Here is a 27719-nt window from a genome sequence, read left to right as displayed (position 1 = left end):
AGCGATAATTACAAGGTGTGTTTATTTTCTCTTTAAAGGAAGTTCTATATAGAAAAAAAAATAGGAGAAAGTTTAAAATGTAAACTCAGAGACTATTTGGGGTGGGTGTGGTTTATGTACTTCCTAAATTTTCAACTGTCTCTCCTGGCATCATCTGTAGAGGATAATTTATAGTTCAAATCATGTCATGCTATATTGCATATATTACATCTCAAATTAAAAATCAAATGAGGCATAAATCATTTAGTCCCTATTTTACAGTAAATTCCAACTTTGTCAAATTGCTCTGTGATGCAGGGATTCAAATGGGGAAGAGGAAAAAAAAGAAATCGTTGTTTCTAATTTTGGGGTAATGTTTCAGGTAGGAAATGTCCTTCTCTTCACCTATGCAAAGGCAGCTTTCTAGCAGTAAGAACAGTGGGATTTGAAATAGGAGGAAACAACTTAAAAGCCATTTATCTTTGCACTCCAGTCCTTCAGCATGAAATTGTTCTGAGACTGCCACACCTTGAATCTCACAGCCTTGTCTCTATGGTGAGGTCTCTGGGCAATATTTTCTCTCTTTTCATAATTAGTTTACAAAGGAAGTCAAGTCAGTATGAATAACAGAAGGTAAGCAGCACATACACAACAGCACAGAAATTCTATTCCAGTTGGTCAGGTCTGGCCAGGGGGAGGGAGGACTCTTCCACAGCAAGGCCCAGAGATTCACCATCACCCCCCTCAAACCCCAGGCATGCACCATCAGAGCAGTGCTCTGAAATATTGGATTTAGATCCTTGCTGTGGGTTCAGCTGCTTGCAGTTAAAATACACATCAATCCTGCAAAATGCCATGCTGTTAGCTTTCCAGGGCTCAGCATCACACATAAAAGTCAAATCTATGAATGGAGAAAAACCCAGAATTAAAAATGAAGCAAAAGAGAAAATAACTCATGTGATGCTCGAGGGGCTGAGGATTCCACTCTTTCACTCACAACAGTACCTTGGAAGGCCTGTCCGGCCTAAGGAAGAGAAGTGTGCCCGCTTGCGATGCTTTGTAGCCCACTCGCCCCAGCCTGCTCCAGGATGGGTCTGGTTTCCCCCAGCGAACTCTGGCAGCTCAGTGTCATTACTGTGAAACCTCTGCTTCTCAGCTACCTGGGCATTTCCTTGCTTCCCACGCCAATAATAAGTCACTTCACGTTTGCGTCCTGCTTTGCCACATACAAGGGTTTTCATGCACCCTCATTTGTTGTAGGAGGTCCCATTGCACTAAAGGTGTGGTTATGGACCACAATGCTCAGAGAGATGAAAAGAATTGCCCAGGAGATGGAGCTAGAGAGCCTGGGCTGCAGCTTGAGCCCGGATGCTCGGCCTGCTTTGGGTTGTGGGGACCTGGTTGGGCTATGGCTACTGGAGGGTCCCTCAAAGGAGACAGGTGTTGGGCAGATACCCTGAGGTCAGGTGCCTCTCACTGGCAACCCCTCCTGTGCATCCTTTTCAAGGCAGGGTCCTCAGCAGGGCTCCTCATCTGGTCCCTTTACCAAGGAACCAGGTGCAGCTGGGAGGAGGGACTGGAGACAGGAAGGTGGACAGAGGGATTGGAAGAAGAAGCTGTGTAGCTCTTGGCTACACAGTGTGGGTTATGTTCTCACCTCCGAAAGCCAGATCCTCTTCTGTGATAGGAGGTTCACCATAATAATAAAACTCCATTTAGGATGTCATTTACAGTGTCTAAAACACATACACTGCTCTGTTTTACCTCCCACTAATCAGTGCTAGGTATGATAGGAGCTATATTTGTGTGTGTGTGTGTGTGTGTTGTGTCTTTTTAGGGCCATACCCATGGAATATGGAGGTTCCCAGGCTAGCGGTTGAATTGGAGCTGTAGCCACTGTCGTACACCACAACCACAGCAATGCCAGATCCAAGCCACATCTGTGACGTACACCACAGCTCAGGGCATGCCAGATCCTTAACCTACTGAGAGGTCAGGGATCAAACTCATATTCTCATGGATACTAGTCAGATTCGTTTCCACTGAGCCACGACGGGAACTCCAGGAGTTTAGACTTGAACAGCAATTTGCAGTCTAGAAGGCACGTCAATCCCATCTACCTCACTTAATCTTTTCAACAACCCTATGAGATATTATTATTATTATTCCCACTTTTCAGGTTAGCAAGCTGAGGCTCAGAGGTGATAATTAGGTTACTCAAGCTAGTGTGTAGCTAGTTACTAGTCCCTGAGCTAGTGAATGACAGAGATAAAATGGTTCCCAAGCTTATAGGCTACAAGGCCAGGGCTTTCCCATGGCACCACAGGTTCTCAGGATTGTGGGCACTGGGTCAACCATCACACGCTTCACTAACAAAGAAAGGTTTAGCGATCTGAAGACAGAGAAGGCGTAGGATTCAAACCCACTGGGGAGTGGTATTGGAGCATTGGTCTAGGGCTTTCTGCCGGGTCATGGGGAGTAGCTTGAGTACCACAGGGTGCTTGTGTGGGCCGCTCCCCTCCCTTTTGGATACGACACTGGCTTCACCTCTTCCTGTTTAAGACCTTCAAAAAGTCTCCAAGGTCCACTTTTCCTACTCCTTCCTGCTTGCTTCCTGTCTTCAAATCTCCCACTAGTGGTCTTGTGTTCAGAGAAAAATAATGAACTGTGGTCATGTGTTAAGAGAAAAACCACTACCTAAATTACACAAATGAGTGCATGACTAATAGCCACCATATCCTAAATGGATCTCTAATTGGTGTAATTTCAAGCAGGCTGATTATGTGAAGAATTTAGGTGGAAGATTCCAAACTGAAGTAAGAATTCAGCTGCATCTTTCCCACAACTCGTCATTCCCCCATCATGGTTGGTCTTTGCCCAGACTCGGGGGGGTGGGGGTAGAACCCTGGCTCTCTGGGCCATCAGGGCCCCATCTCTCTTTGTCAGGACACTGGCCAGTTTGATGCATAGCAGACTTACTGCTGGGAACACTGCCTCTGGGCTTTTTGCTGTTCTTGTAGGACCACTAGAGAAGGGCAGTTGCCTCTTGGCATTGGGGTAGAGCAGTGAAGATATCATTTTCACAGGTAACGGTGGCCTCTGCTCTGTTCCTGAAGCATGGTTGTCGACTAAGAACTCCAGAAGAGTTAGAGTGAATCATCTCTGTGAGCATCCTTTCCTGGAAATTACTTGATGATTAATGGAGCAAAGACTTAAGGGACAATGGTCCGTGCCGATCAATATATAGATCTCAAATTCCTGAGAAGAGAGTTGATTTATGGAAAAAGGAAAACATACATCATACTTGGCAAATTTAAAATAGCTCTCTTCCTAGAGAATAAATGAAAAATTTATTTTTACCCTCCATTCTGAGTCCACTCAACCTGCTGTTGTATCAATTTTTAAAAAGTCTGACAAGGTCCATAAATTTTCTGATGTTTTTCCCCCCAGGAATTACTTGGGTTCCCATTCAGCACCAGAAAGGAAGGATGCTGTAAGGAGAAGGCCAAATATCTAACCATGGAACCAGCTCTGCCTGGAGAAATGGCACAGCAGGTGACTATGAGAAGGAGTAATTGGGATTATGAAGGAAAAGCCAGCTTCTCAAGTCTGGCTAAGAAGGCTGCACAGTCAGGCTGGTTTTACATAACGGCCTGGAAAGGTACAGAAAGCAGTGTTAGTTACATTTAACCCTCTTTTCCTCCATTCTTCCAACACATATTTACTGTCATCACAGGGCTTGTGGTGGGGTACAGATGAGGTGGCTAATTCTGGCTGGTCAGACAGGAGGCACCATTTGACTTGGATCTTAGAGCGGAGATTTCCAGGCAGAAAAGAAGTATGGGGGGAAGAGACTGAGCATTCCAGGGGTTTGAAGTATGACAGGCAAGGTACTAGGAGTGTGAGGGGCACTGGAGATACTCTGGGGAGGGCAGTATGGTGGGTACACCTGGTTTGCCATGGGGAGTGGAGCAGAATGAGGCTGGGCAAGGGTGGAACTGGGTTTGGGGGCCTCCAGTGTCATAAGAGGGGCTTAGTCTTTATCCTGAACTAGAGGGTTTATTTTTTTAAGGCTTTAAAAAAAATAGAGAGGCAATTTTTACTTTTCTAGAATTAATCAATTTCTAATTTGAAAGAAGTGTGAGAAAAAGACAGGAGAGAGAAAGAGCAAGAGAGTGAGAGAGAAAGGAAGGGAGACGGGGAGGGTATGCTTTTGAATACTAGATGTTAGTCCTAATATTGCAGTTGATTATTTATGATGCGAATTACCTCTCCCCCATTCTTGATCACTCCATTGCTCCACAGACTATCCGCCAGAGAGGATGGCCAACGGAATAATGGACAGTGAACCTAAGATGGTAAAATCCATCATTTCTGGCCTGTGTACATTTCATATTATGTTTCGAGGAAGTAGGAACTCAAGTGATGATGGTTTCCTGAATTAATCGGGCCATCCACTTGTAAATAGAGAAGAGAAGGGGAGCAGAAGACGGAACTCGAAAGCCTGACTTTCTTCCCTTGATTGAGACACTGATAGTTAATGTGAGAAAGAGAAGCGAATGAGAGTGTGTGTGTGTGTGTGTGCTCGCAAATGCACGTGTGCAAGTGTGAGCACACGCACCTACATGTAAAATGTGGGTCAGATTAGAACAGGTTATATATTCTTGTGCGTATGTGTATACATGTATACATGCAATTATACTTATATCTGACATGCCCATAGCATTTCACAAAGTGCTTTCATATCCATTACCTTTTAAAATCTCTACAACAACTCTGTGAGCCATGTATTATCAGTGTGCTTGAAAGAAACTGCTATAAAGTTAAGTGAATTGCTCAAGGTCTCAGCGCTGTGAGTGAAGAGCTGGGCCCATTGTAAGTCAGGTTCCAACTCTAGTAATCCAAGAAAATGATCACTGAGATCTTGTTTTCTGAACTCAAAGTCAGGATACTTGGTTTTAGACCAGGTCATAATACTTGGCACTGGAAGCAGACCAGAAACTCTGGAACATATTGTCACTGCTATTATATCCCAGCCGCCTTCATTATTAAACTTTTTATGAGTGTTCTTTTTATAGTTCCTTCAATAAATCTTTAAAATACACAAAGAAGAAAGAGGGTAGGATAATTTTAATTCAAGTTTGTAAACAAAATTTATTGCTTATGATACCATAATCATCATATTATATTACAGGCACTAGTTTTTTTAAATTCATGTTCTTTCCTCAAGGGGAATAAATTCATGCATTACCTCTAACAAGAAACAGTATAAGTAGGAATTATGTATACCAATATAATAAAATACATTGAACCACACAGACTTATAATAAAGCAAGTAGAGGTTATTAAATCAAGCACAATTTGTTGCGTGTGGTGTCTTAAATCTGATTTTACAAAGAGAATGTCCCCAAAGGGGAAAGGCTCATAAATAAAAACAGAATTTAGAAGGAGATGCCAGACTTAAACCTCTAAATTCTCTCCTTAGATCATGTTATATCATGAGAAATCTATAAATTTGGATGGCATTTGTTTATTTCCTTGTAGAACTGCCTCTATGGGATCGGGACATAGGGGGTTCTGTCTTTAATTTTAACTGAAGGTCTAAGAATCAGCCACAAGAAATCTACTGCTGTGTTGTCCCTTTTTATTATTCACTATTCCTTCTCTAAAGCTCCAAGTGAAAACTTTCTTTTTATATTTTATGCCAACAGAAATTTTGCTCCCTTGAGAATGGGCATTTCTGTTCTGATAAAACCATCAATTACGTTTTACTTTTTTTTGCCTCATTGCTACAAAGCTCAGAGTAACACCCTTGTCCCTTATGATTAGCATATGTGCATTTTCTTATTTTTCTGTTTCTATTTTATGAAGTCATTGTTTATGTCTTTTGTTGTAAGCTGCCTTGGGAGCTTTTTGAAAAGAAACTTGAATATGTAAGCAAATAAGACCCACAAACTCTCTCCCCACCCAGACAAAGCAGTGCTGACATCTGGGTGTTACTAATAATGGCCCTTAAGTACCTATGCAACTGTACCCACTGTTGGCTGGCTTTCAAAGATGCGGCAACTGTTTAGGGTTCAGTTGGGGGGAGGTGGAGGGAAAGGAGGCAGTGATGCTCTTATGGGCGCTGCCATGGTTTGGCTCTAAGCATCCAACTGCTTATGAACTTCCTGGTCCACCGAGCCTTTCAGGAATGTGTTGCCTTGGAAATGGTAGAGTAAGGGTCCCTTGGGGAAAATGGCTAAAAGCAAGGCTGACTCACTATAGAATGGTTGTCCTCTCTGTCCACTAGGAGGAGGAAGGTTATATTTGAGCTGTATTTCTTTTTTCTATGCACTTGCCAAGTAAGAGACAGGAAAGAAAAGAGGCTGCTTGCAGAGAAGCACCACGAGATGGCATTTTTCTTTACCATGATCTAAGTATGTCGAACATACAATAGCAATATCCCATGAATGCATTTATAGGCAATTATACAGGCAGCAAAAGTGTGTCCTTTACCCAGGGGGGCTGTCTCTCATTCAAGTAATTTTGTTCACAAAATACAAATAATGTAATACATTGTCTTTATTGTCTGACATTACAGATTCATTGTACACTTTCCTTTTTTACAGACTGTGAGAATGAAGGGTAAAAATGTGTCCAGCATTTGCAAACATTCTTTGTTAAACACAAACACACACAATGAATAATAGGAAAGAGAATACAGAAGAATGAAAAGGTACGTTGAAATTGGACGGGCTGTGGTTCTAATTGATCCATGGAAAGAATGTAAAACTTTTTGCTAACGCCAGCAAGTGGGATATATTGTCATACACAGCTTGGTACATGCATTGAAAGGAAAGCTGCTTTTTATTTTGCTTTTGTTTTATTATTGTTATGTTTTGAGTTCTCGGCTCCCTCTGCTGGCTTCTGCACATGGCCACATGGTCAGAGGGGCTTCAGTTTCAGGCTACAGAGTCACAAGGTTCCTATTTCCAGGCAAGATGTATGAAACACCTTGTGAACTCCCAGAGCAGAAAAGTGCTTGGTGATAAGAGAAAGGCTGAAGGTTGCCTATTGGTTGGAGATGACTGTCAACCAACGGTAGGGATTCTGATTTGGGATGTGAATGGTTACAGAGTACAGTTTTTCTCTTGTTAGACTGAGCACATAATGTGAGCAGTGGGGAGCAGGGCTTAATAATTATGCAATGAAAGGAGATGTAACTGGCTGATTTTTACAAAAAGAAGTTCCACACCTTTTCAGTAAAATGGAAACTGAACCAAATAGTCACAGCATGAGAGGATGTCAAGATTAGCTTCTGAGGGCTATGGGTTCTACTTAGTGTAACTTTAGTGACTGTGGGAAATGTCTTTCTGTTAAGAAAAGGGTCTGATCAGCAACCCAGAAAATCATGAGACTGATTTGAAACATAGACCCCCTGGAGATCTGAAAAGTTTCCAACAAATTCAAATGTGTTCCCTCTTCTGAAAGACATAATAGCTCTTCTTTTGATGTCAACAGTAGTAATAGTTATAAAAAATGCTAACTTTCATGTCTCAAGTCAAGCACTACATTGAAAAGGAAGCAAATTAGTATAATTTTTTTTCCTCTTTCCAAACTGAAGCATGAACATACATTAGAGGCAAAAGCAATGAGAAAAACAGCAGGATGGCAGGCCCCTCCACTGTTAGTTAAGACCTGCAGTAGGGGACATAACTTACTCCCTGCTTCAATTCTTCTTCCTACAGAAAGATTGAATCAATAATAGTTAGATTACCCAGGGTTCCAATAAGAACATGTACACAGCGTGAAGGAAGGAAGGTGGGGCAAAATTTCAATGTGGCTTTGATGGCAGGTCAAGCCTCTTCTACCTTGGCAACTTTAGTCTATTCAGATATTTGAGATAACAGACCCATCTCTTTCCTCCATGCATCCAACCACCTTTCAACATGATTTGTCTCTCCCTCCTGCTATTGGTACATCCTGATACAGTGGACAGCGCTCAATTAGGCTAATGCCTAATTAATGCCAAGCTAGCTGGTGGTAAACAGACTCCTATCTCATTGCTACAGTGACAGAAGCTATGGCAGTAGAAGCAAGGGGCTGTTTGGTTTCCTCATTCAGTGGAGGGAAAGTTGGGAGGGGCCCTCTTCATTTGGCACATTTAGAAAGGAAAACAGAAAGAGCTTTTCTGGATCATCAAATCAGATCATAGGGCAGAAACAGCAAGAGGGTACGCATTACCTAGTCCTGTCTTAGCATGGATAGTACAACAAAAACTGAATCTTACACTTTACATGTCTGATACAATGAAAAGTGAATTTTGTTTAGCAAAGATAAAGCATTCTCGACACTGATGGCAGGAAAAGTCTTCTAAGGAATGAAAAAGAATAAAGAAAAGAAAAGAAAAAAAAGTGTTATATCAGTGCCTGGGGACATAGTAGGCTTCAACAAATATTTATCAAATATTTAATTTCTTAAATTAAAAAATAAGTAAATAAAAGGAAGGAAGGGAGAGAGAAAGAAAACACAGGAAGGGAAAGAAAGGAAAAGAAAGGAAGGAAAGGAAAGGAAGGAGAGAAGAAAGAAAGAAAGAAAGAAAGAAAAGAAAAGAAAGGGAGAAAAAAAGAAAGGACAATACAGAAACAATAAACAATGGGGTGTGAGGGGCGTGGGGTGTCCACGGATTGAAAGGCAGGACATCTTGTCTCACAAAGGAGCTATCCCAGAGACTCTGCCTTTGTTATTCTATCAGAAGTTTTGGTTCCTGTCTTTGGCATTGTCAAAGGTGCAGTCCATACTGGTTCATGCTTGTTTATACCAGGCAGGATCACCACAGAGCACTGAAACCTCTACTGGAGCAACTATGAGTATGTGGCTATAATTAGTCTACTTTTGACTTGAAATGGAATTTAGTGTATACTGAAGAAGGGCAGAAGGATTTATGAAAGGAAGAATGCCACTTCTGAATGAGAATTATTATTATAATACTCTGCAGAGGATTTCTATAGATCATCTTATTAAATGCTTTACCTGCAGAAAAGTAAGGAGATATTTCCATTTATAGTTTGTGTTTGAAACCCATAAAAGTTATGTGATTTGCTGCCAAAGCCACAGAGATTTGATAAAATTTCCTGAAATCAACCAAGTTGCTCCCCTTAATAAAACAATAATCACCCAAATTACTTAATGGCTATATCTTCATTTTCTGAATTAGACATTAGCTTCTATTCAATTTAGTCAGAATTGCTGAAGGCCATGAACTGTAAAATATTTCTAAATAAATCTAGTTTTATTACTTTCAAGGACATAAGGAACTGGAAATGAGCCAAATGGAAATAAGTTGTCTCATGAAGGTCCTCAGTAATTTGGTTCCAGGAAATGGATAAGAGTGAGCCCTGTAATTGACTGCTATCATTTGATGTGTCTAGGAAAAGAGTTTATAATTGAGTTTGAAACCACATTTTGGAGGAAATCACATATAGCAGTTGGAAAAACCATTGCATATTATGTGCAATTTTTTTAAAAAGAAATGCCATAGTTGGAAGAATAGGAAGTATTTATTTGAAGCATCTTACCTTTAGTAGCTTCATGAGACCTTCTAACTGGACCATTAGCTCTCTCCGGCTCTCCTGGAGAGCAGACATTCTCTGTTCCAGCTCATCCTTGCGCTGTCTAAGAAAGAAGCAGTTGTCATCAGAAACAGCATTCAACTCACTGAGCTAATCACATTTCCCAATCTCATGGCACCACTCATGGACCAGAAGAGAAAGGGCATTTCTGGGTCTTTGATAAAGTTACCAGGCAAGGGAATGTTGTCAAACGATTTTTTTTTTTTTGGCCAAGTCTGCAGCATGCAGAAGTTCCAGGGCCAGGATTGAACCCATGCCACAGCAGTAACCAGTCACAGCAGTGACAACATCAGATCTGTAACCACTGGGCCACCGGGGAACTCCTGAATAAACAATTATAGCTTGGATGTGTTTATTTGTTGAAAGTTGTACTAACAGAATTAAAACCTTATTTGATATTTCTCCCCCATCTACCCCAAATTAACCACTTAAAGAAGTTTTTTTCTGTAGAATTTTTTTTTTTTTTTTTGCTTTTTAGGGCCACACCCATAGCATATGGAGGTTCCCACGCTAGGACTCGAATTAGAGCTGTTGCTGCCAGCCTATAGCACAGTCATAGCAACGTGGGATCCGAGCCATGTCTGTGACCTACACCATAGCTCATGGCAACACTGGATCCTTAACCCACTGAGCGAGGCCAGGGATCAAACCCACAACCTCGTGGTTCCTAGTTGGATTTGCTTCCTCTGTGCTACGACGGGAATTCCTGAAATTTTTTTCTGAATGCTTATTATGTCATGACCCCTGTGCTGTGCCATGGGGTCCCCTTGAGATAATAAACAGAAACCAAACTATTACTGAGAAAGGCCAATCCCACAGATCCTCCAAACCCAAGAACACTTTTGTAAACCTCACAGAAAACACTGATTACCTTAGTGTCTGGAAATCAGATTTAGAAAACACATTTTTCATGTCTTCAATTCTTAGTTTGCAATGTGGTACCTTTCAGAGGTGAAATATTTATGGTACATAGTTTTTAAACTCAATCTAAATTTTCTGGTTTGGGTTTGGCATCATGGAGTGAAGTCAGAATAAAGGAGTTCATACACAATTATTCTAACTGAAAATAATATATAAGGTTTGCGTTTGTTTAATTTTGTTTTGTTTTGTAGAACTTCTCAAACTGTCAGCAAGAAGGATAGTATTCTATCATTGTTGTAATACTAAGAGGTACCAAAATATCTTTAAAGGATGGGAAAGAAATTAAACAGTATGGAGAAGAATATTGATCACTATATTTTTGAGGTATACATTTTTAAATCAATTTAAAATCTATTATTTCAGGACCATTAGTGAAAAATTAATATATACAATTTTCCTCCTTTCCTCAAAGGCTTCTGTCTGATTTTGAAATAGTGAAACTTATATTTTTAGAAATATGTGGATGCTTTAACCACATATGTGTTAATATATGAATGGATACGACTGGTCACAATGGCTCAGACACAATACTAAGTGTAGCTATAGCAGGAAGTCTGAAATGAAAAATTGACAACACAAAAACGTCACTTTGAGTTAGGTCAATGACTCATTCAATTAAAAGAGATTTTGTGGGAGGCCAGATTATGGAAATAACTGAAACATTTTTAATTTGCTTTCACATAGGCTTTCTCTATGATGAATCATAAACTTAAACTGCATAAACATAACTTCATTCTTTTTGAATATGTTTATATTTTTGGCTTTTATTGCCATTTAAAGCTTGTTCCCAGAGCAAGCCTTCCTTTCATTTCCTTTACCACTGCCTCTTTTTCAAATCCCGAGGACAAGGGACATCATACTTTAACAGACTTTAATGGTGTCATATTTTAATCTTTGTCTTTGTGGTCTGCAGCATTCTGATTTTGAAAGTCTTGCCCAATTCGAAAACATTCTTCAATGACAAATCCATTAGTTCTTTTTTCTTTGACCCTGTCTGTACATGGTGTTCCAAGTATATCCTCAGTAGAGCTGGCAGAAAGGTGATGTTTCTGATTTATTACCAGTTCTTCTCTAGATACTGCTCTGTAATTTTTGGCTTTTTGATCCCAGGTGCACGTTGAGAGAAGGTTGACACAAACTTCTAATATTGTAGGTAAGAAATCTTAAGGGAGGCATCCAAAAACTATCAGAAAGAGTTAGCTGTTATTAATCCATAATTAATCAACATTGAAAAAAACCTTATTTATACATTTATTTCCTGGCAGCATTCTTTCAAAACATGACATTTACTCTTTCGTGAATTTGATTGAATTCAATTAAAAAACATCCATTTAATAATGTCTTCTCTAAGTATTTACACCAATGTTAGTAAATGTGGGTTTGATAACAAATCTTTAATGTTCCGAGGAAAGTTGAGGAAAAAAAGGACTAAGTCATATTTTATTTTCATAGAGCTAAGTATATTCATCTTTAAAGCAATACTTTTTTTTTTTTTTTAAATGGAGGTTCCCAGGCTAGGGGTGGAATCAGAGCCGTAGCCGCCGGCCGATACCACAGCCACAGCAACTGGGGATCCAGGCCACGTCTGTGATCTACACCACAGCTCATGGCAGCACTGGATCCTTAACCTACTGAGCGAGGCCCAGGGATGGAATCCACATCCTCATGGATACTAGTTGGATTCGGTTCCTCTGTGCCACAACAGGAACTTTGCACACTGCATTTTAGAAATATTTGTGGAATTGAACTAAACGAAAAATAAAATGAAGAAAGGTAAATCGGATAGGTAGACCAGAGGCTGGGAATCAATTAAGTGCTTACAACAGTGCAGGCAGGAGATAATTAAAACCCAAGAAAAGGAAGTGGAGTCTACCTATGCTACTCATTGCACAGGCACTTGAGTGAATCTTAGTTTCTTTATAAAGTGACTCTAATAGTAGTGTCCATCTCCCAGGCTTGCTACAGGAACAGTGATGCAGACCTTAGTGCCTAGGAAGTGTCAGATTAGCCAACAGAATTGCTTATCCTCGAATCCTATTCAGTTGACAGATCTGGGTTTTGAACCTGGCTGTCAGCTTTCTTGTGGCTAAAGCAAAAGTGGAAATATGATCATTTAGGAAGGCCATGGTGGTGCTCTTAAGATAAAAATAAACTGCATGCATGAAAAGCCAAACTCTGATCTTTCTCCCCTCCCCCAGCTGAAATTTCTCCTGTTGGCTTCTTCAGAAGAGGCCTGGAAAGGATGGAGCAGACCTCTATCAAAGCCATGATAAGGAGTTCCTGTGGCAGCATCACATGGTCACCCCTCAATGAGAACTAAGGTCAAAGTAACTGTTCAAGGTGCTATTGTTTTGGAGCTCTCTGGAAATCTGAAATGATGAAAAGATAGAATGACTAAAGGATAACACACCTTGAGCAGGGTTTCTTAACCTGGGATGTCAGGGTTTCTATGAAATCCCCAAACTGTGAAAGCGCTTAGCACAGTATGAGTGGTCCATAAACACCTAGAGAAATAGCCTTCAAGGGAGGGTCCTTCTTCTTCCAGGCAGAAGAAATGTGTAGAGTATGGAGGCAGGCAAGCAACTTAGCTGGGATTTAGGTGTCTCAGGTCTCAGGCCTCAGGCCTCAAGCTTTATGTGGAGGCTGCCTGCTGACTGTGAGGGCCAAAAGCAGAGAAATTCTTTGCACAGCCAGACTCCTTGGTGTAGTTTGGCTGGGGTCTTGGGAAGGCCCACATGTCAGGGCAGAGGATGGTAAGAATTATCAGTCTGTTCCAAGAGAGCAACGTCAAGTAGGGAAGAAATACCCATGGGAAAACTCATCATCAGTGGACCAGGCACATCACGATGCCTTCCCAGACTGTGTCATCCAAATGGAACCAAATCCTTGGAAAGCAAATACTGACTTGGGGGAACCAGTGAAACTGCTTATAAAAATTCCCACTCATCACTCTTCCATCAGAGAATGGGACAACCAGGGGAAGAGGTACAGGGAGCAAGCCAGGCAGAGAGACAGGGTGTTCTGAGGTGTAGATGAATGATGACTCTAATTCCAAGTTGGTTTATTCAGTTATATTTCTGTGTACCTTAGACTTCACTTTCTTAACTCATGAGTCTGGAGGGCCTACATAATTCTATTTGGCAAAAGATGCTTTCAAGCTGTGATCTCCTTTTATGTGCCCTTGAGGAGCAGCAGGATGTAAAACATCACTGTTCCCTTCTTTCTGTTTTCATCCCTTTGGGGTGATAGTGTAATAGAATGTGGAAGGATTTCCACAACATCTCTCTGAAGGTAGATGAACCTACGTTGAAAAGGAGGAATTTCTGTTTCTTCCATGAAATTTATCGTGGTCTTCCAAAGTATGACGTGATCTCTTCACATCAAGCAGCCGCCACAAGTTGCAGGTTCTGTCCATCGCCTTTCCCTAGCTCAAGCCTTTGGTGGGTCAGTCCCTGCAGCCAGGTGCATGAGCCTGGGAAGACTGGATCCCAGCTCAGAGGCAGGGCCTGCAGCCTGGCCAGGTATCCCGAGGGCTCACATGTTAACATGTCCAAAGAGCAGGGCTGGAGTGGAGCCCCCCAGAACATCCATGACTACAATCAGTAGGGATTTGGCTAAAACAAAACAAAACAAACAACCCCCTCCACACAAATAAACAAACAAAACCCTACCCACACAGAACCTGCTTAATTTAGTCTCTTTGTATGGAGGAAGTAAGTGGCACTCCAATCCTGATGAGGATTTCTCAGAAGAGGCATCTGTAGTTCTTACAAAAAGGATGCTTCAAAGTTAGCTGCACCTGGAATGTACTTTCCAAATAGAAAGATGGAAGGAATGGGAATGTTCTACTTGCTAACTACAAGTGCTTTGTGAACTATGACATTTCCACAAGGGAGTATCTTGAGTTTATGTCTGTGTTGTTTTCCACACAGATCGGTTTGGGTAAGTGCCATATTCAAGGCATGGTAAGTCTGATGTGGAGCCCAGGGTGTGACTCTCCTTTTGCTTGTGGGCAAATTGGAGGCACCAAAGACTTCATCCATGTCCTCAACTCCCTATAGGCCACCCCCCCCAACTCAAGAATTCCATGATGACAGACTAGAAAACATCAGGCCTTTAAATTCATTTGTAGAATAAAAAGGAGCGAAAGTATGAAGATCTGTACATAAAGCAATTAGGGACCAAGATTTAGAGAAAATACATAGGTGACAGGTAAATTTTCAAATAAAAAACCATGATGATTATTTAGTTATGTGTTTGTTTCGCTGACTTTTTTTTTTTTTTTTGCTTTTAGGTCCGAATATGCAGCAAATGGAAGTTCCCAGACCAGGGGTTGAATCAGAGCTACAGCTGCAGGCCTATGCCACAGCCACAGCAACTTGTATCCAAGCCGCCTCTGCGACCTACACCACAGCTCATGGCAATGCCAGATCCCCGACCCACTGAGTGAGGCTAGGGATCGAACCTGCATCCTCATGGATACTAGTCAGATTTGTTTCCACTTCGCCATCATGGGAAGTCCTTGTTGACCACTTTTATCATAAAGGTATCGTTGATAATGCAAGTAGCTAAACAAGAGTGGAGTGCTAATTTTTTCCAGTGAGACAGATAGAACAAACTAGTGGTTACCACTGGGGAGAGGGAAGCAGGAGGAGCAACATAGGGGTAGGGGATTGAGAGGTACAAACCATTATGTATAAAATAAGCTACAAGGATATATTGTACAACACAGGGAATACAGCTGATATTTTATAAAAGCTATAAATGAAGTACAACCTTTAAAAATTATGAATTGCTATCACATACACCTATAACATATAATATGTTCTTTTAAAAAAAGAATGCAGTATAAAAATTTTTTTTTTGCAGTGAAACATTTGTTCGGGACCTAAAGAACACTGTTTCCTTTTCTCTGTGTCGAAGAAAAACAATAAATAAAGAGCCTCTTTCCACACTCCCAGACCTCCCCAATTAGGTGTGCAATATTTTATTTTATTTACTTATTATTATTTTTCTTTTTTAGGGCCACACCTGCGGCATATGGGTATTCCCAGGTTAGGGGCTGAACTGGAACTTCGGCTGCTGGCCTATGCCACAGCCACAGTAACAATGGATGCTTAATCCACTGAGTGAAGCCAGGGATCTAACCTGCATCCTCATGAATGCTAAGTCAGGTTCTTAACCTGCTGAGCCACAATGGGAACTCTGGTGTGTGCTATTTTAAAAAAGCAAACAAATGGCAGCGATTATAATGGGTAGAGAGTGTTTCCTGGGGGACACTATTAGACTTTATTGTAGATCGCAAACCCCTGTATTTCCCGAGACACCTTAGACTCCTTCCCTTACCTGAGGAGCCGGAGCTCTGCCAGCAGGGTGGGGTTTTGCTGCGCCTTCTCTGGGGTGGGCTGAGAAGCCTGTTCGTGCTCTAGCCGCAGCCTCTGGATCTCCTGTAAGATTTCTCTTGGGAGAGAGGAAGAAGGTAAGAAACCCAGGTCAGTTAACTTCCAGGATACCCAGATCTAACATCTGAGCCGATCAGGGCCACCAGAGCAAAGAAAGAAAGCATCTTCTTTCCCTTATTTGGGAGCAGAACTGAGCCTCATTAACTGACTGTCTTTTTTTTTTTCTTTTTGCTATATCTTGGGCCGCTCCCGCGGCATATGGAGATTCCCAGGCTAGGGGTCCAATCGGAGCTGTAGCCCCCAGCCTACACCAGAGCCACAGCAATGCAGGATCCGAGCCGAGTCTGCAACCTACACCACAGCTCACGGCAACGCCGGATCGTTAACCCACTGAGCAAGGGCAGGGATCAAACCCGCAACCTCATGGTTCTTAGTCGGATTCGTTAACCACTGCGCCACGACGGGAACTCCTAACTGACTGTCTTTACGAGGTGTAGGCTGTAGCCAGCTGAGTGCTGTGAATGTGGGAAGACCATCTTCCTCTCCAGTACATCCAAACCAGGAAGACACTACAGTACGTCACTGGCGCCTTAAAGCCGAGGCTCCTCGCCAGGACCTGAACATCTTTCTAGTCAGTAATATAAATGCTGGGGTAATGTGTTCTGCTTTGAAAAGTGCACTGCTTAAGAGACGAAAATGAATCTTCATCTTAAGATCGTAGTCTGACCCCATAAAAGTACCTGCAGCTACCAAATAAGAGGTGCTTGGAAGGAAAATAGGGATAAGTGATGCCCATTTTATGAAACTAAATAACCCCATTCTCTCACTGAGGATGAAACCCCTCTCACTGAATTCATCTGAGGAGCCCTCAGATAAGCAAAATTCTTTCTCTTTTTCTTACCATTTTCAGTCTCAACAATGGATCTCAATGAAGGGAGCCTTGGAAGGAAAGTGCTTTTAAGAGGACTCACTGTAATTGAGTCTGTGACATAAGAGTGCTATTGATGTGACCTCTGTCAGGGGCGAGACACGTCGGTCGTTATTGATGTTGGGGCCTGGGCTGCCCTGCGTTGGGGTGAACATTAGGCTGGCTATAAAGGATAGGGGACAGCTACAAGGCAAATTATCCCCAAGTGAGTTAGAAGCCATTAAGCAAGGTTAAAAGTCATGGATTCCTGGGGGCCGGGGTGGGGGTGGGGGTGGGGTCAGGCTCCCATCCAGCAAAATGCAGAAGAGCCAGTAAGGCAGAACAAACCATCAAGAATGGAAGGTGAACTTGGTGAGCAAGGGGGATGGGTGGCTTTCCATCTGAAAGGCTGATTTACAACCTCCTTCTTCAAAGATACACCTGAATCAAGAGGCTAATTACCAGTGAGTCCCTACACCTCTCATGGGTATGGTGAGAAGCTTGAACCATAATTCAGTGGTTTTCAACTTTTTTGGTCTCCCTTGGTGTTCTGTAGTAGAAATTTTTCTTTTCTTTTTCTTTTTCTTTTTTTTTCGTCTTTTTAGGGCTGCACCTGTGGCATATGGAGATTCCCAGGGCTAGGGGTCTAACTACAGCTCACGGCCACACTGGATCCTTAACCCACTGAGTGAGGCCAGGGATCGAACCCGCAACCTCATGGTTCCTAGTCAGATTCGTTTCTGCTGCGCCATGACAGGAATACCTGGGAAATTTTCTTTTTTTTTTTTTTTTTTTGGCTTTTTGCCATTTCTTGGGCTGCTCCCATGGCATATGGAGGTTCCCAGGCTAGGGGTTGAATCGGAGCTGTAGCTGCCAGCCTATGCCAGAGCCACAGCAACGCAGGATCTGAGCTGCGTCTGCAACCTACACCACAGCTCACGGCAACGCCGGACCCTTAACCCACTGAGCAAGGCCAGGGACCGAACCCGCAACCTCATGGTTCTTAGTCGGATTCGTTAACCACTGCGCCATGACGGGAACTCCAGAAATTTTCTTTAAGAGAAATCTCCCATGGAAACACAATACATCAAACAAGTGAAGAAGGAACTTCTCTGGTTAAAGAAAGGGGGTCCCTTTGTGCTGCTAGCTCTTCTTTCTTCCTCTTCATGCTCCCCAACAAAGCCTCTGGGGACCCAGGGAGTTCAGCCTGAAAATCAGTGAACTGAGACTTCCAAGATCTTCAGGGCTAATGTCCTGATGTTCTGTGACTCCTGCTGGTTCTTCTTGTTAGTTCCAAAGACAGAACCATGACAGAGCCACTGAATTCAAGGAAGGGAACTAGGAGAGCAGCTCTAATAAGAAAAAAAATAATAATGGTAAGATATGTAAAGAGCACTGAGTGCTCTACACCTAGGAACTGTGCCGTCTTATTTAATCCTCGTGACCCATTCTATTGTATATGGTTACTACCATTATCTGTTTCATGAATGAGGGAATCGAAGCACAAACCAGTGAAAAGTCTTGCCCAAGTTCAATAACAAGTGGTGGTAGCGGTCATTTGAACTCAGGCTGATTTGCTCCAAAGCCCATATATAGGGACTCAATCTCTGATACGTGGTCTGACAGGTCTAGCCTAGGCTGTCACGTATACAATGTAATTTGAAGGCTCCCGCTACTCCTAATACTAACTCCAATTGGCTCTTCCAAGGATGCTGTAAGGAAGCATTATCTTCTAAGGGTCATTGTTCAAATGTGCATGAATGACCTAGTGAGGAACTCTATCACCCCTCTGAAGGCCAGAGGTCTGATTTCTGGGTTACTTGTCACTTTGGAGACCATGGGATGGCTGGGTGGATTTCCATGGTGCAGGAATGTAACCTGGATAAGCTTTGGGACATGGTTCTGGGTCACTGGAGGGCACGAGGCCATTGGCTGAGAGAGATGAATTCAGGATGGGCTGGATGCCCTTTCAGGCATGGGGTGGGGAAAGAACTCAGGGACAGGATGATGCTCTCTTCCTGCCACTTCTCCTCCCTCCCATTCCTTTATTCTCCCTCTGGTTCTAACAACATGACTTTAGAGAGAGCAATCCAAAAATGCCCTAGAAACAAGCAATTAGAGTGGTAGCATGGCACAGCCAGAACATTCATGGGGCTTCCTCTTCTTAATTTTTTTTTTTTATTAGAGTTGATTTACAATGTTGTGCCAATTTATGGGGCTTCTTTCTGATTCTAGAATCCCACATGGAGGCAGATATCCCCAGGTGTTTCTTTAAAGGAAGTCTCAATTTCCTCTCAAGTGTGCTATCCCCATGCTGAGTGGAAGCAGAGGTTTGGAAGGTAAGACAAAATGCTTTAGAGGAGTTCCCGTCACGGCGCAGTGGTTAACGAATTCGACTAAGAACCATGAGGTTGCGGGTTCGATCCCTGGCCTTGCTCAGTGGGTTAAGGATCCAGCATTGCCCTGAGCTGTGGTGTAGGTTGCAGACGCGGTTTGGATCCTGTGTTGCTGTGGCTCTGGTGTAGGCCGGTGGCTGCAGCTCCAATTAGACCCCTAGCCTGGAAACGCCCATATGCCGCGGGAGCAGCCCAAGAAATGGCAAAAAAAAAAAAAAAAAAAGACAAAAAAAATGCTTTAGAGACATGGAAGAGTTGGTTAACACTGCAACCAAGATATTTGTGGGCTTATGAGTTTTTGCTTTGGTCTTTTGTTTTTTTTCTTCTAAAAATAAAGAATGTGCCAACAAAGTCTGCACATTCAATTTTGTTCCTATTGAGCTTTAAAGAATTCTTGGACCATTTATCCCCAAATTCTCAGGTTGTACTCTATAAGCATGAAACAATGATCACAACCTCCTCCTTTACCGGTTGATCTCACAAGTGACATAAGTGTTTAAAAATGAGATTAAGTGTTATGACATTCTGATGCTGTTTCAAGAAATATAAGACATGTAAGTTGTTTCTGTGTGGGGTTTACTCAGCACTGAGTTCGAGTTCTGGCTCAGCTCTTTATTACTTTCTCACTCAATATATATTTTCTGAGCTTCTACAATGTACTAGGCATGGTTCTGGAACCCAGGGGCCATTTGTCATGGCCTCTGTTCTGAAAGAACTTCCACATCAGTCAAAGAAGACGGATAATAAAAAGGAAACAAACACTTGAAATGCAATTTCGTTCAGATAGAGACAAATCATAGCACACCCAGAGGTGTAATAGAGAGTGGTCCCTGGGGTCTGAGGTAGTGGGAAAGATGAGATAGGTGGTCTTTTAGGAGGTGACATTTGAGTTGAAACCTGAGTGATGAGAAGGAAGTATCTATGCCGAGAACCTGAGGGAGAGATTTCTAAGCTGCAAGAACAGCCAGTACTTTAAAGGCTGCAAACAAAGAAAGAAGCAGGAGTGTAAAGAGCAAGTGGGCTTTGGCTGGAGAGAGAGGCAGGAATTGGGTCGGGTAGGACTTGCAGCCCATGGTAAGAGGGGTGGGTTGTATTCAAACTGTGAGGGAAAATCAGCAGAGGGTTTTGAACAGGAAATGACATCATATGATTTATGTTTATATATATATATATTTTTCTTTTTTTCTTTTTCCGGCTACACCTGCAGCATATGGAAGTGCCCAGGCTAGGGATCATGTTGGAGCTGCCCACCTATGCCACAGCTGGATCCGAGCTGCATCTGCAGCTTATGCTGCAGCTTACGGCACCACTGGTTCCTTAACCCACTGAGGCCAGGGCAGGGATCAAACCTGCATCCTCAAGGATACTATGCCGGATTCTTAACCCACTGAGCTACAACAGGAAGTCCAATTTATGTTTTTGTAAAAGACAGGTTGGATTGAGTGGTAATGGTGGAGCTGAAGTGCATGGTTTGGGGGAACTGCCCTGGAGGAGGACTGTGAATCCATCTCTGATGAATAAAGAGAAACCTACTGATGATGGACTGGATGTGGAACAGTTTGGCTCGAATAACTGGGTGATGGTGGTGTCACTCCAAATGGCTCTTTAGCCTGGCTGGGATCCTCACAGCCTCCCTGGCAAGACTTGTCTCTGGTTGACTGAGATGTTTTCCTCCTAGCGCCCAGGAGGGCTCTTCTGCCTTAAACATTTTTTAACAAAAATAAGTATGTCTGGAGTTCCCTCTGTGGGAACCATGAAGTTTTGGGTTGGATCCCTGGCCTCACTCAGTGGGTTAAGGATCTGGCGTTGCTGTGAGCTGTGGTGTAGATCCCTTGGATCTCGAATTGCTATGGCTGTGGTGAAGGCCATCAGTTCTAGCTCTGATTAGACCCCTAGCCTGGGAACTTCCACATGCTGTGGGTGTGGCCCTAAAAGGCAAAAAAAAAAAAAAAAAAGGATGTCAGGAAAAGGGAAATGAGACAGCTAGAGAGGCAACAGTAACTGCACTGAGATCTCAGAGACATGTTTTCCCCCTCATGAAGTTTCTAAAGATCTAAAATTTAAAGTTTACCTTCTCAGAAGTCAGCATCATTGACTCTAAGATGTCTTCCCTTATGTTTATATGCCTACAGGTTGAAAAGACCTGAACATTTAGAAGCATGACTATAGGTTACTAATGAAAGCATACTTTGATCAAAAAAGCCAGTATGTTGAACAAGCCTTACCTGTTCTTGTTTTCTAGTTCTGCAATCAGCTGCCTTTGCTGCTTATTTGCATCAATGGTGAAGGAGATGTCAGGAGCACTTCTCTGCTGAGCTGGCTGCTGTAAAATAGGTGGTTGACACTATTTAGTATCGGGAATGGGAACCTGCGTTTGAAAAGACAGGAACTGTGTGATATGCACAAGAAAGAAGTAACTGCTTCTATGGAAAAAAAGCAAATCCATAAGATTAAATGGCCATTCCTCACCAATTTTTTGTGTGAATGCATCTGGAATACATCTAAGTTGTAGAAAACAGAACAGAATTCTTTGGCAGGCAAATATACAAAACATGGGAAACATTGTTTTTTAGATTTTCTGACTTGAAGTCTTTGGAGAGCTAGTTCATTCTTGTCATGCTGTTCCCACTGCAACTACACTTTCAATAAAGGTGGGGTTAAAAAATGTTTCATTGCTGGGGTAACTCTCCAGAATTACTGTTCAACCAGTATAATATACAATTAAAAACTGTATACTTTTAAAGTCATAGTTCTTTTTCTTTTGGTCAACATAATTTTAGCTTCTCCTTTTTTTTTTTGCCTTTTAGGGCTGCACTGTGGCATATGGAGGTTCCCAGACTAGGGGCCAGATCAGAGCTGTAGCTGCCAGCCTACACCACAGCCACAGCAACGCAGGATCCAAGCTGTGTCTGTGACCTACACTACAGCTCATGGTAATGCTGAATCCCCAACCCACCACTAAGCAAGGCCAGGGATCGAACCCGAGTCCTCATGGTTGCTAGTCGGGTTCTTTACCACTGAGCCACTATGGGAACTCCCTCTTTTAGTTCATTTTTTAATTCATATATGTGATTTTTTTTTTCTTTTTATGGATTCCCTGTGGCAAAGGGAAATTCCTGGGCTAGGAGTTGAATCAGAGCTGCAGCTGCAAGTCTACGTGACAGCCACAGCAACAGCAGATCTGAGTGACATCTGTGACCCTTAACCCACTGAGTGAGGCCAGAGACTGAACCTGCATCCTTAGAGAAACAGCCTCAGCTTCTTAATCTGCTGAGCTGCAATAGGAATGCTGTACATATGTAATTTCACATTTATGGATTGAAACCAGCTTTAACAACTTAAGTATATGCAGTCATAATTTTATCCATTCTGATATAATCGCATATATAAGAATATGATTAAATAAGAATGATATATGTGACTATATATGATTACATATCTTGTATGATTATGTAAGATATACATGTTCATGTCTCATATGACATATTTATATATGTGTATATACATGTGTATGTGTATTTAGTCAAGGACTTATTTGACATTGTTTTATAAAAACAGGATCAGATTATGTAGACTTCCCTGTGCCTTGTTTTCTTTGCTCTCTAGTGTGTTGTAGAAAGTCCTCAATGTCAATTTTTATTGTTTTAAAAACAAATTTTAAAAAATCACAGCTAATCTTTCTACCAAAGAATGCCAAGTTTTCAAAAACAGGACTCAATGGAGTTCCTGCTGTGGCACAGCGGGTTAAAAAACTGACTGCAGTGGCTTGGGTCCCTGAGGAGGTGCAGGTTTGAGCCCCAGTCTGGTGCAGTGGGTCAAAGGATCCATTTGTGGCTCGGATTCAGTCCCTGGCCTGGGATCTTCCATATGCTGCAGGTGCAGCCATAAAAAATAAAAAATAAAAAATAGCACTCATTACCTAAGCCCAAAGACCTAGAGAAACTCAGCCTGATTTTTAATTTCAAAAAAATTAACTGGCTTCTATAACGATTCTCTATTTTTTTTAATCAGCATTTCTTTTAACATAGAAATTATTTGTATTGCTAATGAAGAATGTTGAGGTCCTATATTTTATATCCTGAGTGGTCTTCCATAGCTAAATCTGGAATATGGCAGCTTATGATATAAGCAGGGTTTCCTTTTGATTTTATGACATAATTTTCTCTTTCTTGTCTATATTTTATGTATTGATAGCAGTAGAAATTTATCTCAGTCAATTGTGGATTGGAATTATGGCTTGTACTCTGTATTAAATTGATTAGGAATTATCCGGAGAAATCAGGTGTTAGGCTGGTTCAGCAATGTTGTAACAGAATAGCTCAAGCTCTGATGCTTGCTAGACTAGAAGGATAGCTGACAGGTGAAAAACGGAAGCAGCAGAAGGCCAAATTGTTTTTAGGTCTTGCAGACTGTACAGTAGCAACTAGTCAGCTCTGCTGTTGTGGCACCGGCCATTAGAATACCAGTGAACATGACATCCTCCCACTCAGACTACTTACAGACGAAGTGGACTCTGCTGCCAGCCTTGCTGCATATCTGGCGATCAGCCGATGCTCTTCATCAAGCCGGCTGGAGCTCTCCAGCATACTATTGAGAAGAGAGCAAGAAGGAGCCAGTTAGGCAACTGAGAAAGACGGACATATTCACATTCGCATGGGGCTGGGGGTGGAGGATTGCTATTTCAATTTTTCAGTGCAAAAAATTTGAAAGCTATATGCAATCCCATTAGGTTAATGATTATCAGGCTTGGATTCCTGACATGATGTAATAGGGGCCAGGAAGGTCATTAATAAATCCTGTTTTGCTAAGAAATCTCCATAGAGGAATGACTTTTCTGATTTACATTGCTTTTTTTCTGCTTTTTAGGGCCACACCCGTGGCATATGGAAGTTCCTGGGCTAGGGGTCAAACTGGAGCTACAGCTGCCAGCCTATACCACAGCCACAGCAGTGCAGGATCCAAGTCGCTTCTGCAACCTTCACCACAGCTCACAGCAACGCCAGATCCCCAACCCACTGAGCGAAGCCAGGGATGGAAACTGTATCCTCATGGACACTAGAGGTTTAGTTTCTGCTGTGCCACAAGGGGAACTCCCCAGATCTACATTTCTGATGAAAGAATCCTTTCTCTTTAATTAGATTGTATTGCCTTTAAGAATTTTATTTCCTTGCCACACAGGTAACACACACCCGAAATCGACATGCTAGAAAATATGGAAGCAAGAAGGAAGAAGAAACCAAATATGATCAGTCTCCAGTGATCCCTACCTCCTGGCTTCACACTCCTGTGCATAATCTTCTTCCTTTAGTATGGGCTGGACTTATGGACTTACTTCTTTTTTGTCTTTTTTTTTTTTTTTTTTAGGGCCACACCCATGGCATATAGAGGTTCCTAGGCTAGGGGTCCAATCAGAGCTGTAGCCACTGGCCTATGCCAGAGCCACAGCAACCCTGGATCCAAGCCGTTGTCTGCGACCTACACCATAGCTCATGGCAAGGCCGGATCCTTAAACCCACTGATCAAGGCCAGGGATCGAACTCACATCCTCATGGATACTAGTTGGGTTTATTAACCGTCAAGCCACTATGGGAACTCCTGGACTTCTTTTTTTTTAAGGTTATTTATTTATTCATTTTTAATTACTCAATGAATTTTATTACTTCTAATGAATAGAACTGGCAAAAATAATGGAAAGTAACTTGCAAGATTAGGTTATAAAAAGACCCTGGCTTCCATCACGGGCATGTTTTCTCTCTCTCTTGAGCTCTTTGGGATTGCCTGTCCTGTGGGAAGCTAGATGCCATGTTACAGGTGGCTCTTTGGAAGGGCCTACGTGAGGAGGAACTGCAGCCGGCCAATAACCATGGGACTGGATCCCCTTTGGGTGAGACTTTAGATGTCATCACAGCCCAGCTGACAGACAGCTTGATTGGAATCTCATGAAAGTCCTGAGCCACAGACACCTAACTAAGCCAAACATGGATTCCTGACCCACTGTGAAGTAATAAACGTTTGTTGTTTTAATATGCTAAGCTTTTGGGTTATTAGTTATGCAGCAATACATAATGAATATAATGCTCAACTATAATATTATTACCCAGGTAACATGTCATTAATATATTTACTTTCAGAAAGTAGAATAAGTAGTGGCTTCTAATGACATAAATGGGAATTGTTTAGTGTTTCCTCTAAATTTATAAAAATTGTTCCTACTAGAATAAGGATAATCTGATCCTCTAACAAACTAATGCAAATAAAAGCATTATTAAGTTTTCCATATTTAAGAAAATGCTTCACTTAAGACTAAGTTTTCAGTGCCACTAAAAATATTCTATGAAACATACCAGTAACACTAATCCTGTTAACAGACTAGTTGGTCATACTTTGGTTTATCAATTATTATGGTATCAGGTTAGGCTCAAGATAAGAAAACTAGTTCCTCTCAATCCCCAAATAGGCTTGTAATCTCCTCCATTGGCTCTTATATTTAAACTTGTTCCTTAAAGAAAAAAATTTAATACTCATGATCATTCATTAAAAATGACACATTTGGAGTTCCTGTCATGGCACAGTGGAAATGAATCCAACTAGGAACCATGAGGTTGCGGGTTTGAATCCTGGCCTTGCTCAGTGGGTTAAGGATCTGGCGTTGCTGCGGCTGTGGTGCAGGCCAGAGGCTAGAGCTCTGATTTGACCCCTAGCTTAGGAACCTCCATATGCCAAGGGTTGGAGCCTAAAAAAAAAAAAGAAGACAAAAAGACACACAAAAAAAGAATGACACATTTCTATGCCAATATTAAAGATGTAAGAATTATAACCAACTATAATGGGAAAAATAAAAATCATTTAAGGAAGTAAAAAAAAAGTAAGAGTTATCCACTGAAAAGACTTGGTTCCATATACAGTAACATACAGTTTATGTTATATGTACATTTACATATACAGTAAACCTGCAACATAGTCTTTTAATTTTTGTTCTAAAGTGAGAAGATGAGCGAAAATCATCATATGCTTTCAGCATATTAGCTATGTCACTTTCAAATAGCTCTTCTCTCCTTGGCAGAATCCATTACTGTAACTTTTTTTTTCTGGTCGTTTGGAAGATACTTGTCTCCATTATCTTTGCTCTATTCTACATGCCTCACATATGTAAACTGTACTTGTTCTTTTTCTTTTTTGGCCAGGCAAGGGATTGAACTCATGCCACAGCATCGACCCGAGCTGCTGTAGGGACAATACTGGATCTTTAACCTCCTGCGCAGCAAGGCAACTCCATGTACCTGTTCTTGAACTTTGCCATTCTAGATTTATCTGCATTCTTTAAATTACCATATACTTACTACCTTAGTAGTAAAGTAAATTTCTCCATTTACCAAGTCATTTCTCCATCATCAGAAAGTCTTCTCTTTCCTGTTCCCCAAATGTTATAATGCATGTAAAAAGCATCAAGGAGTTCCCGTTGTGGCGCAGTGGTTAACGAATCCAACTAGGAACCATGAGGTTGCGGGTTCAGTCCCTGCCCTTGCTCAGTGGGTTGATGATCCGGCGTTGCCGTGAGCTGTGGTGTAGGTTGCAGACGCGGCTCGGATCCTGCATTGCTGTGGCTCTGGCGTGGGCCGGTGGCTGCAGCTCTGATTAGACCCCTAGCCTGGGAACTTCCATATGCCGCAGGAGCGGCCCAAAAAATGGCAAAAAGACAAAAAAATAAAAATAAAAAAAAAAATAAAAAGCATCAAGCTAGTATGATGCCTAAAATACATTAAATGCTCAAAGATATTAGTTACTGCAATTTTATTATTCTTTTGCTTCTTCTTTTTTCTTCTTACGGCCATACATATGGCATATGGAAATTTCCGGGCTAGGGGTTGAATTGGAGTTGCAGCTGCAGGTCTATGCCACAGCCATGATGATGGGATCCGAGCTGCATCTGTGACCTATGGTACAGCTTGTGGCAAAGCCAGATCCTTAACCCACTGAGCAAGGGCAGGGATTGAAGCTGAATCCTCACAGAGACAATGTGGAGAACTTAACCCTCTATCACAATGGGAACGCTGCCTTTTTTTTTTTTTTTTTTTTAAATGGTTGCACCCATGGCATATGGAATGTCCTGGGCTAGGGACTGAATGTGAGCTGCAACTATGACCTGTGCTGTAGCTGCAGTAACAGTGGATTCTTTAACCCACTGTGCCACAGTGGGAAGTAGTTTTTTGCCTCTTAAGTAACCTGTTCAGATTCACTAATAGTTCTTGTCTGTTTCAAAATATCACCTACCATCCAACAACTATCTAGAGCAGGGCTTCTCAGATTTTAGAAGTGTATATTGTGTACATATCATCCTATGAAAATGCAGTCTCTAATTCTGGAGTGGGGCTTGGTACGGTAGGATGGGATCCTAGAATCTGCCTTTCCAACAGACTCTCAAGATACGTTGATATTGCTGGTCCAAGGACAACACTTTGAGTAGCAAGGATTTAGAAAATCTTGAAAATAAAATGGAAAA

At 41.9% G+C, this 27719-nt stretch overlaps 1 protein-coding gene across 17 annotated transcripts in view; it reads right to left on the bottom strand.

Moving 5' to 3' along the window:
* Window positions 1–27719, bottom strand: part of DTNA (dystrobrevin alpha) — a 424974-nt gene that overhangs the window by 17920 nt on the left and 379335 nt on the right. For 8 of the 17 annotated variants that reach the window (XM_047794094.1, XM_047794098.1, XM_047794099.1 and 5 more), the window contains 5 exons: window positions 23719–23806; window positions 21445–21542; window positions 15861–15974; window positions 9540–9636; window positions 7683–7703 (listed from right to left, as the gene is read on the bottom strand). In XM_047794094.1, the coding sequence (XP_047650050.1) occupies window positions 7683–7703; window positions 9540–9636; window positions 15861–15974; window positions 21445–21542; window positions 23719–23806 (418 nt within the window). Of the gene's footprint in view, window positions 1–6525; window positions 7704–7725; window positions 8335–9539; window positions 9637–15860; window positions 15975–21444; window positions 21543–23718; window positions 23807–27719 lie in introns of those variants that run through there. The other 9 variants (XM_047794100.1, XM_047794096.1, XM_047794102.1 and 6 more) reach the window with 3 other exon arrangements.

This window comes from Phacochoerus africanus, chromosome 8 (genome assembly GCF_016906955.1).
Source record: "Phacochoerus africanus isolate WHEZ1 chromosome 8, ROS_Pafr_v1, whole genome shotgun sequence".
Taxonomy (NCBI): Eukaryota; Metazoa; Chordata; class Mammalia; order Artiodactyla; family Suidae; genus Phacochoerus; species Phacochoerus africanus.
Note: the sequence above shows the minus strand (reverse complement) of the source record. Positions and strands in the feature narration are given on the sequence as shown.